The 15290-nt window shown below is 38.6% G+C and overlaps 1 protein-coding gene and 1 pseudogene across 2 annotated transcripts in view; both read left to right on the top strand.

Annotated features, from left to right (window-relative positions):
• Positions 1-15290, top strand: part of Ttc29 (tetratricopeptide repeat domain 29) — a 192659-nt gene that overhangs the window by 60821 nt on the left and 116548 nt on the right. For both annotated transcript variants that reach the window (XM_074041061.1, XM_074041062.1), the window contains exons 7-8: positions 4111-4323; positions 11242-11327. In XM_074041061.1, the coding sequence (XP_073897162.1) occupies positions 4111-4323; positions 11242-11327 (299 nt within the window). The remainder of the gene's footprint in view (positions 1-4110; positions 4324-11241; positions 11328-15290) is intronic.
• LOC141411220 (U8 small nucleolar RNA) lies at positions 11592-11706 on the top strand (annotated as a pseudogene).

Genomic DNA, 15290 nt, shown 5'->3' with positions numbered 1-15290 from the left:
TATGTGGAAGAAAATCTTCCGTTTTGATTGCCACCTTCTAGGACTTCAGGAAAGGGTAGTTGTCTGTGCTCTTCTACTCAGGCTCCTTCCTCATGGGAGACCTCAAGTGGAGCAGGCCCAAAACTCAGTATCACAGAGGCAAGTCTGGCTTACAGGAAATACAAGATATTGTCCCCACCGTTCTTCACTCTTCTCACCTTCCAGTCTCTTCCCCATTCCCTCTACCTCTCCTTTCCCCTACCTCTACCCTCCTCTCACCCTTCTTCCCCATATAGATCAAACTTCCATGGGTATCACTTCCATTACTATTTGCATCATTATGTTTTATTTGCATCTGATTTTAATTAATTAGGTTATGTAGAGAGTCATCTTTTCACAGTTCTTATTTTTTTCCTGGAACTACCTGGTTTCCTATATCCACTATTCCCTATTCACATGGACAAAAAAAGAAATATGTATCTCTACTTTATGAATAGTGTTAAAAAGAAAGAACTCTTGCATACCTCTTCCCAGGGATACAGAGCTACACTTTTTTTGCAGGCAGAAATATAGTTAACAGAGGGAACATAATGCACACAAATGTCAGTGCTCCATTCTAGTTTTTTTAAAAATGATGGTCATGGGTATTTGGAGGGAAGGTGTTTTTGATGAGAGGTGCTGCAGGAGAGGGATGAAAAACTATGCCTGCTTTCGTATGAGCTAAGAAAAAATATGATCCAAAAGAAAAGATAGATTAGAGCTGTGAACTTCAACCATGAGCATTTGTACAAAGTGAAAAAAAGATTGGGCATTATTTTTTAAAATGGCTTCTATAGAATACCTTTTGTTACAAAATAAACACATTTTGATGTTAGAAACTTTGGAAAATGCAATAAGCAAAAAGAAAAACTCAACAAAAAAGAAAATCAGAAATCATCCATCACCTATTATCCTAGATCTGAGATAATAGTTTGAAAATGTTTGCCAAAATTTTCACTTATCATAAACACCTGCCGGTGTAATAAAATATTCTTCTGTAATATAAAATTTATGGCATTATAGCTTTCTATCATGTGGAAAAAGTTTCACAATAGAAGTGAATAAACAGCTCTGCTGTACTTGTTGCCTTCTTTGTAGGTGTCTTTGCTGACGCCCTCCAGTGTGGTATGCCCAAGGACTCACGGACTCAGACTGGCCATGTCTTCATTGAATTTTTTTACTTGTTATTTGCTGATGATACACCATTGTTGGTTATCTTTACTTGAGAATATTATTCTTATTTTCATATGCATGTATTTGTGACATGGTCTCACTATGTAGATCAAAGCTTGCCTCAAACTCCTCCTGACTCAGCCTCCCAAGTGCTGGAATTGCAGGTGTGTGTCACCGCATCTGTCTTGTGTGTGCATTCTTTAATACTAATTTTGATAACCAATTTAGTGCAACAAATAGGAAGAAATCACATGCAATAATCATGGCAGCAGCTCAACCTGCACTTTCCGGTGAAACCTATTTGAAGAAATGTATTGAACCTAGTATGACCTGCGGGGGTTAATTTAATGAGTAACAGTAATGTTGCTACAAATAGCTATCATGGCGAGGATGTAGGGACAAAGGAACCTTTGTACACTGTTGGTGGGAATGCAAACTAGTACAACCACTCTGGAAAAAAATTTGGAGGCTTCTTGAAAATCTAAACATAGATCTACCATATGATCCAGCAATACCATTCTTGGGGATATACCCAAAGGAATGTGACACAGGTTACTCCAGAGGCACCTGCACACCCATGTTTATTGCAGCACTATTCACAACAGCCAAGTTATGGAAACAGCTCCACTACTGACGAATGGATTAAGAAAATGTGGTATTTATACACAAGGGAATATTACTCAGCCATGAAGAAGAATGAAATTTTGTCATTTGCAAGTAAATGGATGGAAATGGGGAACATTATCCTGAGTGAGGTTAACCAGACCCAGAAGACCAAAAATCATATGTTCTCCCTCATATTCAGATTTTAGATCAAGGGCAAACTAACACAGCAAGGGGATTGGACTTTGGTCACATGATAAAGCGAGAGAACACAAGGGAGGTATGAGGACAGGTAAGAAACCCAAAAAAACAAGATAGCATTTGATGTCCTCAATGCAAAGGAACTAATGCAGAAACTTTAAAGTGACAGAGGCCAATAGGAGAAGGGGATCAGGAACTAGAGAAAAGGTCAGTTAGAGAAGAATCAACTTAGAATGTAACACATTTGTACAGGAAAGCAATGTGAGGAATCTCCCTGTACAGCTATCCTTATCTCAACTAGCAAAACCCCTCGGTCCTCCTTATTAATTTTTATACTCTCCAACAAAATTAGAGATAAGGGTAAAACAGTTTCTGCCTGGAAGTGAGGAGGTGGCAGGGGAGAAGGAGGGGACAGGGGGTGGGGAGTGTGGGGAAGGGGGGAGAAATGACCCAAACATTGTATGCACATATGAATAAAAGAAATAATTTTTAAAAAAGGACTCACTTAAGTCTTGCGTTCTGCAGGAAGAGTAAGCTGGATTTAAAGGATATAACCAATTAGCATTTACATTTCAATCGACTATTAGATATTTTAGAAATACTGTTACTGTGTCATCTGATAATCCTAGCGATGCTTTTTAAGCACTAACTCTGGGTCACATTGAGTATGCATTAATTCATTTCTTAGAATAATACCTTAAATAGTTACACTACAATCCTATGTCACAAATAACAAAAGCATACAGAGGGCAGTGATAGCCTGACATTAAACAAAAAGTGGTAATGCTAAAACAAGAACAGGTTGTTTGCTTGAAGCCTGCATCCACTCCTAACCACCGTGGTTGGATTGCCTAGATAGAACTGTTTTTGTGATTAAGTCCAATTTTCTCAAAGACTACTTGTATTGCAGTATATTGTGTGCATTTCCTAGATGCAGTTAACAAGTAAAACACAATCCACAGCATGGAACAGCAAACTACTCTTCCAGGACTATGTTAGCTCAGATTTTAAGGAAGGAAATGACGTAAGGCTAATTTAGAGGTTTTAGCTGCAGTTTTTGAAGCCTCATTTTGGATCAATATATTATAGGGTAAAATTCAGAAAGGCATTTAAACTCCATTCTAGTTATTCAAAACTAAACAGAGTATGTAAATTTCTCCCTTACAGGAACGTAAGTCAAATCCTGTCTGGGGGTTGATAGCAGTGGGAAGGGGAGGATATTAGGAAAGGGTGTAGAAGGGTGAATATGGTGAAAATATTATGTGTCCATGTATGAAAATGGAAAAATGAAACCTGTTGAAACTACTCTAAGAGTGGGGAGGAGAATTTTGGAGGGGTGAATTTAACTAAGATATATTGTAAGCACTTTGTCAGTGTCACAATGTAACCCCAGTACAACAATAATATGATAATAAAAATTTTTAAAAGAATAAAAACAAAAACTGAATGGAACACTAAAAAATGGCTCCCTTCAACTTTCAAGAGAAGGCTAAAGATCCACAACATTTGGGTTTGAAATTCTTGATAGTTGTGTCCTTTCTTAAGATGTCTAAAATCTTCCTAAGAATGAAGAAATTGCCTTCTCTTGAAAGTACAGTGCAGGGTAATTGTTGAAGACATGGACTCTGGGGAATTCCTGGATCTACCACCCACTAGACATGCAGTCTTGACCTAACCTCCTAACCCTCACTAAGCCCCAGCTTTCTCTTCTGCAAAGTGCTATCATGGCAGTCCCACCCCACAGTATTGTTTCAAGGATTAAATGAGAAATGCCTAGAAAGCACATAGCACAGAGCCTTGCATATGTGATGTTCGGTAAGTGTTGGCCAACACAATTGCTATTAATAATCACTGCTGGACTTCCAAGTGTCTGTAGACATGCACCATGGTGGTCAGTCTCTGCTAGCTGAAGTCCATCCCCGCTGCTGTTGTCTATCTAGAATTAATACAGAACCTGAAGTCCCATTAGAGATGGGTCCTGTCCTAGTGTAACTCCTCAGCAGCCTTAGAAGCCCTTCCCTGGATCCCTTTCATAATAAAGCTAAGCTTACACAAAATTTTTGAACATGTACTCTGGCCTGCGATTCATATCTATGAATGGCTTCTTTTCTGCAGGTCAGCTAGCAGAGGCAGCAGAGCATTATGAAGCCTTTCATCAATTGACACAGGGCCGGATATGGAAGGATGAGACAGGTCGCTCTCTCAACTTGCTGGCCTGCGAAAGTCTCCTGAGGACCTACAGATTACTCTCAGACAAAATGCTGGAGAACAAAGAATACAAACAGGCCATCAAAATTCTAATAAAAGCTTCTGAAATAGCCAAAGAAGGTGAGTGGAAAAACATGCTCTCACATTGCTTTCTTTAATGGACAGACACTGGCTGTCCCGTGAGTGAAGTAAAAATCGTCAAGTGTTAGGGTGATTACTTCCTATGAAATGCAAAGACAAATGCCATCAATATACTTTCAAATTTCACTATAAAACAACGGTGCCTTAGTGCTGACAACAAGAAATCCATTAGTTTCTTGAAAGCTTTATCTCCAAAATTACAATCCACTGGGGGTAGTGTTGTAAAACAAGGAACCCACAATGAGAAGACAAAATCTCCTACAAAAGTTACATGTGTGTTTGTGTGCGTGTGTGTGTATTAAGGTTGTGTATTTTTTGCATATGAGAGACCCTTCACTGTTTATAAATCCCTTATTGATAAGGATAAATATTTAGTCAGGAGTCACAGGAAAATAGGACTGTCATATATTTCAGCCCCTTACCTCCCAAAGCTTTGCCTTTGGACTGGCACCATCAACCTCACCACTAAGTGTTAGAGTCTGCAGGTTAGCAGAATCCCAGATGATTCATGTCCACATGACAGTAAGAGTGCTTTTGTGAGAGCTGCTTGAATCCTTAATACTCTATACTATTTGGGTCTACATAAAATATAAGGAAAGTTGGAGCATATCCTTGTAAGATTTTCTCTTTTTTTTTTTTTTTTCTGGCAATACTGGGGTTTGAACTCAAGTCCTCACATTTGCTAGGCAGGAACTCTACCACTTGAGCAACTCCACCAGCCCTTCTTATAAGTTTTTAATCTGTAAAATGCAAGGGAAAATATCCTGGCATTACCATATTACTATATAGTAATTTACTCATATAGTTGTCTTTTCATGAAGGAGAAAAAGGCAGAATTTAGTCTTGAACTTATGTTTGTTAGCTCTTGGATATATTAATTGATTGGTTCGTTAAGTAACATGCCTTCTTTGAAGGAAAACAGGACTGGTTTTCTAGGAGTGATTTTAATTTACTAAATAGTAACAGTAAACACCTGAGTTTATTCCCTCTGTTACTTCTTTTAATAATTTTAGTTGAAACATTCACAAGAAATCACCCTCATTGAAAGACCCATCCCATTAAATGGCCTGCTTTTGAATAAATGATGATTCAGTGTCTTCTCTGCAGGGCTAAATACTGGCATAAATCCTTTGCTCTTAGATCAATTTCAGCAGCAAACTTTAGTCACAAGGGAAATCACACAAGAATCTCAATGTAAAGGGATGTACATTAGGAAAACATTTTACTTTATCTTCACACTTGCCATGTTGTAAGGTCATTCACAAAGAGAAGGCTATTTGAATCCCAACAGCCAGGGCCTGCTGAGCAGTCTGCTTTCAGGATGCATCTCTCCCCTTCCTGCCCCCCCTGCCACCAAGGGCTAACAAGGGAACAGGAGAAAATTTACTTCTTATGCTGAAATAGTTCTTAGTACCAAGTGAAACTTGTAAGTATTTATCCCCTTGTTTTTTTTCCATATAAGAAAGCCACAGGTTGAGGATTGCACACTATTTTACAGAACTGTTTTACAGAACTCCTAATAGTGGATCCTCTAGGATGAAGCATCCCAAGCCATGGCCTCCTATTTTGGACAAGGAGCCTGAAACAGCAGGCTAATGATTGCCTGGGACAGACCCACTACTGGTTTACATAGTGTGTGAGGGACCCCAGTACCCATAGCAGGCCAAATTCTTTGCTAGGGCACCTTCACGTCATGTCCAAATGGGGCACCAGCCAAACATCTTTCATTTAGCATAATGCTGCCAAGAATTACAGATTCTGTAGCACATATCATGACTTCATTCTTTTCATGGCCAAATAATATCCCACTGTTAGGTTTTAGCACATCTTCTTTATCCATTCAGCAGGTGATGGGCCAATGAGTTAGTCCACCTTCTGCCTGTTATGAATAATGCTGCAATGAAGCCCAAATTTTCAACGCTCTTAGGGTACACCCAGGAGTGGAATTGCTAGGCTATATGATAACTCTATGTTTAAATTATTGATGATCTTCTACTTTTCCAAAGTGGCTGCATCATTCAACATTTCCACCAACAATGTATGAGGGGTTCAGTTTTGCCACTTCCTACCCAGCCCTTGATACTTCCATCTTTCTCATTACTGTCATCTTCATAGGTGTAAAGTGGTATCATGAGATGGGTGTGATTTGCATTGCCCTGAAGTCTATGATGTTGAGCGTTTTTTCATGATTATTGGTCATCAGTATGTCTTTGCAGAAACATCCATTCAGGTTCTCCATCCATTTTTGTGTGGGTTATTTGTCTTTCTATTATTGCTAGAATTCTTTATATATTCTAGATACAAGTCTTTCATCAGATATGTGATTTGAAAATATTCTCTCACATTGTGTATGTTTTCTTTTCACTTTCTCATGGTATTCATTGAAACACAAGTTCTTTGTTTAAATATTGTTGAAGCCCAGTTTATCCACTTTTTTCTTTTATTTGTGCTTGGAGTATCATAACTAAGAAGACTGACTGACCAGTGATTTATTCCTATGGCTTACTCTAAGGGTTTTACACTTTAAGCTATCTTTCAGTCTGTGATCTATTTTCAAGTGTGTGATGGGGTGGTTTGAGACAAGTCCAATTTCATCCAGTGATCTAGGGCCATTTGTTGAAAACATTTTCCTTCCCTCCAGTAAATTGTCTTGGGACCTTTGGTAAAAATCCATAACCATAGGACTGGTGGAGTGGCTGAAATGACAGAGTGCTTGCCTAGCAAGCACAAAGCCCTGAGTTCAAACCCCAATACCACCAAAAAAAACATCAATAACCGTAAATAAGAAGGTTGTTTTGTAGAAAATTGGAATCTGGGAAGTATGCATGTTCTGTCATTCTTTCTCAAGATTGCATTATCTATTCTCACCACTTGAACTTCCACGTAAATTTTAAGGTCAATTTGTCAATTTCTGCAGAAAGGGCAGCTGGGATTTGACAGAGGCTACATTGGATCTATCAGTCAGTTTGCCTTTCTAACACTAAGTGTTCCAATATGGGTTATCTGCCTATCTATTCACATATATTTAATTTCTTTCAATGACGTTTTGTAGTTTTACAGTGTATACATCTCGCTTTCTTTTGTTAAATGTGTTTATAATATTTTATGATGCTATTATAAATGGAATTGTTTCTTAAATGGCTTTCAGGTTGTTCCTTACCTGCTTATGGAAGTGAACAACTTCTGTATATTGGTCTCATATCTTGCAACCTTTCTAAACTCATTTATTAACTTTGATAGCTTTTTGTGATTCTTTAAGAATTTCCATGTAGAAGACCACATCATTTGCGAATACAGTTTTGCCTTTACCTTTCTGATCTGGACGTCATTGTTCTTCTTAACTAATTTCTCTATCTGGAACCTCTAGTGCAACACAGTCTTAAATAGAGGAGGTGGTAGGAGACATCCTTGTTTTCTTCCTGATCTTAGTGAAAGTTTTCACTCCTTTGCCATTGAACGTGATGCTAGTTATGAATTTTTGTATATGCCCATTAAGAAGTTGAGGAAGTTTCCATCTGTTGCAACTTTATTGCTAATTTTTTTTATATCTATTGTGATAATCATGTTTCTTTTGTTCCTCAATGCAATATACCATATATTCAGCCAGCCTTGTGTTCCTGGGATAAATACCATTTGATCCTGGTGTATAATCCTTTTTATATGTTACTGAATTTGCTTTGCTAGTGTTTTGTTGAGAATTTTTGTCTATATTGAAAGGGAACATTGGCTTATAGAGTTTTTTTTCTAGTGATGTTTTATCTGGTGTAATGTCAGATACTAGCCTGATAGAATGATTTGGGGAGTGTTTTCTCTAAATTTTATTTAGAAATTTGTAGAGCGTGGCTATTAATTCTTCCTTAAATGTTTGTCAGAATTTACCAGTGATGCTACCTAAACTTGAGCTTTTCTTTGTAGGAAGTTTTTGATTACTAACAAAATTATTTTACTCATATGGCTCTATTTAATTTTTTTCTTTTTTCAAGGTGCTTGGGATTGAACCCAGAATCTTGTACACACTACCACTTGAGCTACTACCCTGCAGTCCTTTTGTTTTTATTTTGTTTTTGAGACAGGGTCTCAAGCTACCTTTGCCTAAGCTAGCCTCAAATTCCTCCTGCATCCACTTCCAAAGTATTTTGAATTACAGGCATTTACCACCATGCCTGCCTTCAAATTTCCTATTTTCTTCTTGAATTAATTTTAGTAGTTCGTGTCTTTCTAGGAATTTGTTAATTTCCTCTAGTTATCTATCTGGTATAAAGCTGTTCATATGTTTCTCATAATTCTTTTTATTTCTGAAAAGTGTGTATTTCCCTCTTCTATTTCTGATTTTAAAAATTTGAGGCTTTCTTTTTTATTCCTTCATCATTCTAGTTAAAAGTTTGTTAACTTTGTTGAACTTTTTAGTAAATCAAATGTTTGAGAATGAGGATGTGGCTAAAGTGGTTGAGCACCAGCCTTGCAAACAGAAGGCCCTGAGTTCGATCGCCAGTTCCAAAACAACGACGAACCCAAGCACTTATCTCCCTGATTTTCTCTTCTTCTCTGTTTTATTTTTTCCATTCTAGACTTTATTATTTCCTTCCTTCTGTTTACTTATGTTTTTGAGACAGGAAAGTCTTTCTTATTTTTAGATATAGACATTTATATCTATAAATGTTCCTCCATGCTTTATTCTAACTGCATCCCATAAGTTTGGTTGGTGGTATTTTCATTTTCATTCATCATAGTAGTTTACAGTTTACCTTGTGATTTCCCTTTTGACACACTGGTTTTAGGAGTGTATTTAATTTCCATACAGTTGTGAGCTCCCCAAATTTCTGTCATGCATTTTTAGTTCCACTTTCTTGTGAGCGCTCTCTTGTCAGTGAAGCCCAGCTTTGCATCATGAAGTCCGCTCTGCACTCTGTCCCCTCACTTGGCACTCCTTCCTCCCCCACCCAGCTCTACTTTTCTCCAGTGTTTTGTCACCATGCAACTCACCACATCATTTATTGTATTGACTTTGTTTTCTGTCTCTTTCTTATCTAGCCTAGAAAGTAGAAGTTTAGGTATATATGTCACTCAATCTTAATATTACTGTCTTCTGTTTCAACAGTTGTCTCAAAATTGCATTTGCAGATGACAAAATCTTCCACTTTTGCAATCTGAGAGAGCTTTCACTTAGGCTCTCTTCCTATTAGCAGAAGTAGATTTCCTTTCTGTCCTCTTTGCTGAGCTTCCCCTACCTAAAATTAAACGTAAATGATGGTACTATATGAAACCAGGCAGTCACTACTGCCTCAAACCACATACAATCAACTTCTAGTTTTCCAAGAGGTAACTTCAGTCACAGCCTCTTTCTCCTTTTCCATCTTCCCGTCCCTAGACCCACTCCTACCCCAGACCCATAAACCTATGGCAGAGAAGTTAGGAGCCAGCTGTACTGTCAGAGTTAAAACTCTCCATGCTGGATCACTGTTGCGACCAAGTCTGCTAAAGCAAGATCTTGTAGTATAATTCTCTACAGCAAATGAAACAGCTAGAGGAGAAAAAATACTATTGTTGTCATTTGCTGTCCTGTGTTCTTAATGGCTCCTAATTGAGCCACTGCTGCACGAGGAGTGATTCAGCAGGCGAATTGTGAGTGAGTGCTGTGGGGAGAATTGCAACCCCTCCAATATCCTTCATGGTTAGAATGCAGGGTTCAGAAATCTAAAGGTGCTTTGCAAAGACCGAAGCCAAATGTGGATCTGCCACCATCACTCAGGAGTTAGTGACATGGGGAATAAATGACTTCCAAAAGGGATAGTGTTCTTTTTTAAAACATGAACTTTTAATGGTTCTTTCAAATATTAAATTTACATTTTATATGTATATAGTAAAGATAAACAAATATATATGGTATCAGGTGCATCATATTGAATCATTTTGCTTTTGGAAAGAAGAATTAAGTAATTCCTGGGATAAAATATATATCCAGGAATTAGAGAACAAATTTCTTGCAAAAAAGATTATTAAAAGCATTCCCCAAGATTAGCAAAACATTCATAGACTTTTGTACCAAGAAGTCAAGACTGTGACACAGGTTACTCCAGAGGCACCTGCACACCCATGTTTATTGCGGCACTATTCACAATAGCCAAGTTATGAAAACAGCCAAGATGCCCCACTACTGACAAATGGATTAAGAAAATGTGGTACCTATACACAATGGAATTTTATGCAGCCATGAAGAAGAATGAAATGTTATCATTCGCTGGTAAATGGATGGAATTGGAGAACATCATTCTGAGTGAGGTTAGCCTGGCCCAAAAGACCAAAAATCATATGTTCTCCCTCATATGCAGACATTAGATCAAGGGCAAACACAACAAGGGGACTGGACTTTGATCACATGATAAAAGCGAGAGCACACAAGGGAGGATGAGGATAGGTAAGACACCCAAAAAACTAGATAGCATTTGTTGCCCTCAACACAGAGAAACTAAAGCAGATACCTTAAGAGCAACCGAGGCCAATAGGAAAAGGGGACCAGGAACTAGAGAAAAGAGTAGATCAAAAAGAATTAACCTAGAAGGTAACACACACACACAGGAAATTAATGTGAGTCAATGCCCTGTATAGCTATCCTTATCTCAACCAGCAAAAACCCTTGTTCCTTCCTATTATTGCTTATACTCTCTCTACAACAAAATTAGAAATAAGGGCAAAATAGTTTCTGCTGGGTATTGAGGGGGTGGGGGGGAGAGGGAGGGGGTGGAGTGGGTGGTAAGGGAGGGGGTAGGGGCAGGGGGAAGAAATGAACCAAGCCTTGTATGCACATGTGAATAATAAAATAAAATAAAATAAAGCATGGGTTTATTTTTCCTTTTTTTAAAAAAAAATGCCTCAGTAAGTTTCTCCATCTTCCTTTAGGAAATGACAGAAAGATGGAAGGAGAAGCCTCTTATTACTTGGGCCTAGCCCACTTGTCTGCTGGAGACCATGAAACAGCATTAACAGTGAGTGGAAGTAAACTTTCATTCTTTTGCATATTATTGCAAGAGCAAAAGAAATGCATTTTGTCCATTGTTAGTGTGCCTATTTACAGAGACTAAAACAGAATAGCAATATGCCAGAAGCATGAAAGTGGGTTCTGTTGTTTATAGAAGGCACGATAGAGTCAACAGCCTTGAAGGATATATAAATGATAGGCCATTTGGGATAAAGCTTAATACATGGATTCTTGTGATCCTTTGTATGCCCACATCACCAAGGACAAGAAGACATCAGGTGGCACAATACCTCTTCCTCCTTTTGGAGGGCAGAGAGAAAATGGTGATTGGAACTTGCAGAATCCATGATTAGCATATTACAGATCCCTTGTTGCTCCTATCTGATTCTCCATGAGGGGACGGGGGAGAAAGAAATAGGTATAAATAACAGAAAAACAAATAATGAAAAATGGCAGTAATTCTATAATAATACTTGGGAAATTTTGCCTAGAGAAATGTGGCTATTAAATGATAGTGTGAGTTGCATTGATGTCTATCTTTAGTGAGTGGGGGTGGGGTAGGTGGCAACAAAAGTGAGGGTGTTGTTTGTCCCAGTCTGAGAAGGACTGTGCTTGATGATAAAGTTAGTGTTTGCATAGTTTGTGACGAGGCTTTCTTTGTTTGGTGGCAATACAAACAAAAATATCAAAATATCAAGATCTATCTTTTCTGTGTTATAACTGAAATCATTTTTCTTTCCTTCTTCTCTTACTGCTAATGTATGTGAAATACAGCTTCCTATTTCATTTCATATGTATCCAAGGCTACAATCTTATTTGATACACAGCATTAGCTTCATTTTTTAGCTTAGGGGATCTTATTTTGTTCCTTTATATATTAATATATTCCTGCCAAGTGGGGTTCCTTTAATTGGGCTAGATGTTTTTCTCTAGCTCCCTATCATAGAAACTTAGGTTTTCCTAGATAACACTTTTAACTTGGTATTTCTCAGTTAATGACATGTGTTGAGCAAGTCTCCCATCCATGTGCTTTGGGGAACATAGAGACTGACAGGGCACCCAGTCTAGGAGTTGGTGTGATATAGTGAGGGTGACCAACTTGTAAACACTACCATAATTCAGACCAGGGTGGACAAGGGTTTTCTGAGGGAAGACTGGTTGGCTCCGTCACTGAAGACCAGAGAGGCTACACAAAATAGTTTCTGAGGGGCAGGGTTTCTAGAGGCAGAAACCTAGGAGTCCAGGATGACAGACACACGCGCACGCGCACACAAAGCACACACAGTAAACATGAACACACTCAGAGTATTTGGGAAGAAATGAATTGTCAGGTGAAAGATGAGATGTGTTAAGACATCCAGTTGGAAAATTGAAAACTACCTTACAGATTCTCTCTCTCTCTCTCTCTCTCCCACATCTCTCTTCCCTTCCTCCCTCCTTTGTCCCTCTCCCCTCCCCCTCTTCCTCTCCCTCTCCTTCCTCATTTCCCTATCCCTGTCCTTCACCATCTCCCTGAAAGCACATGGCAAAGTAAATTGAAACAATACAATGGAGCTAACAAGGAGGAATCCATCTCTATACTCATCTCACAATTCTTTCCTCAAAGACAAATACAGTTACAAATTTCTGGCTCATCTTTCCAAAGTGTTCAGTCTATGCATAGCATCTGAGTACATATAAATATGTCTTTGTTGTTTTTAAATGATAGCACTTTATGTACACTATTCTGCACCTTGACTTAACTTTTTCCATATCTATACTGATATAGAAATGCCTCATTTAATTTTTTATTTCTACAGCTTTATTGAGTGATTATTGACAGATAAACGTTGCATATATTTAAGAGGCAAAACATGATGTTTTGATACATGTATAGATCACAAAGTGATTGCCCTGAACAAACTAATTGGCCTATCCTCCTTCACCCTATATATTTAGCTTACTTTTTTGAGAGAGGGCTTAAAATTCCTCAGTAAATTTCAGGTATACATTACCTTGTTATCTAGGGGCATGTCTCATTTTAAAGGACTGCATGGTGTGCTACTGTGTGGTTTCATTGTAATTGCTTTAACCATCTCCTACTGGTGGATGTTAAGGCTGCTTCTAATATATATATATAACATATATATATAATATATTATATATGTGTGTGTGTATATATTTATATATATTTTGTGAGGAGGATTGAACCCAGGACCTTGTGCATGCTAGGCAAATGCTCCACCTCTCTGAGCTACCTCCCTAGCCCTGTTTCTAATCATTTTTTTTAATGAAGGGTATGTATTATGGTTTGGATGTGAAATGTCTGCCAAAAGGCTCTTGCTGAAGGTTTGGTCCCCAATGTAATGTTCAAAGATGGGGTGTGGGGAAGTGATTGAACCATGAGGGCTCTGCCTTCATCAACAGAATGCTCTACTGATAATGTCATAATTTGATGGTGCCATTGGAAGGGGTGGAAACCTTTGTTTGAGGAAGTGGGTCACTGAGGGGTGTCTTCTTGGGGACTGTATCTTGTCCTGGACCCTTTCTCTCCACCTCCTGTCCACCATGAGGTGAGCTACCTTGCTTCCTCCACGTGCTCCTCACCATGATGCTCTGCCTCACCACAGGCCCAGAAGTGACAGTCAAGTGACCACAGACTGCAACTCTAAAACTGCTGGCCAAAATAAATCCTTCCTCCTTTTAAGATGTTTTCCTCAGATATTTTGTGTGGCAATGAAAAACTAGTTAACACAATGTGGCGATGTATAGCGTTGTCAAATGTGACAAATTTAACCATAAAATAGATTGCTAGATGTGGACATTCTGGTGTACCCTATAATCTAGTCGTATAGGATAGCATTGTAAAGAACGGATTGAAGAAGCTATGTTTGATGTCCAAGTAAAAAATTTCTTGAGACTGTTACTCTTTTCAGGAAAGTATTGAATTTGTTTCTGGAAGCAAATAGGAGCATCCTGTTCACAACTTATTAACTATGTGGCCTTGGACAAGTCCCATAAGCTAAGTCTCAATTGCTTCCTGTATCCTATGGGACTAAATAAAATATGGTAGGTTAAGTGCCTCCCCACACACACACCAGATCCATTTTCTAATCCTGGGAACCTGTGAATTCAGATGTAATTAATTTAAGGACTTTGAGAGGAGATCTTTATCCTGGATTAACTGGGTGGTTTATAAAACCAAAGACAAGTATCCTCACAAGGAAAAGGCAGAAGGAAATTTGAACAGACAGATGAGAAGAAACACATGGCTGAAGGGACTACATAAAGATAAGGACAGAGATGACAGAGACACAGCCACTTGTCAGGAATGTCTGGAGCCACCAGATGAGGGAGGGGCAAGCAGAGATCCTGTCCTGCAGCCATTGGAGGCATCACCACCCTGCTGGACTGCTGCTCTTCCTCCTGAAGAGTTGCAGCCTTTGTAGCCATGAGAGAATCGTTTCTGTTATTTTAAGGCATTTATTTTGTGGTAATTTGGTATGTCAGCCCTGGGAAACGAATACATAGGGTGATTAGAAGAGTAATTTATGTAAAGTTTTAAAGGAGTGTCTGTATTATACATAAAAAACCTTCAATTATTAGCTTTTATTATTATTGCACTAATCTAAGTCTCTGAGTTTAAGTAGTGGTAGTAAAGACAGAAGGAAATAGATTCAAACGTCACAAAGGACTTGATAATAGGCTAAATATAGGAGGGCAGGAGAGAGGTACAAAGGAGATGAAGCGAGTAGCCAGGAAGGTAGGAGGAAAAAAGAACAGGTGATCTCACACACGCCAGGGAAACTAGGTGTTACTAAGCGACAAAAATGTGCAAATTCCCTGCCTCCTATCCCATGTGTTTGGGCGGGAATCAGAAAGACCCACATAGGGGTTTTTCCATTTGCAGTGGAAACCCTACCTCTGTCTCCTAGGCAGGTCCTGACTTTTCCATTTGTTTCTCCATCAAGAGTTTGGGAAAACAGCCAGC

Source organism: Castor canadensis, chromosome 9 (assembly GCF_047511655.1).
Source record: "Castor canadensis chromosome 9, mCasCan1.hap1v2, whole genome shotgun sequence".
In the NCBI taxonomy this organism is placed as follows: domain Eukaryota; kingdom Metazoa; phylum Chordata; class Mammalia; order Rodentia; family Castoridae; genus Castor; species Castor canadensis.
This window is presented reverse-complemented; position numbering and strand designations above follow the sequence as displayed.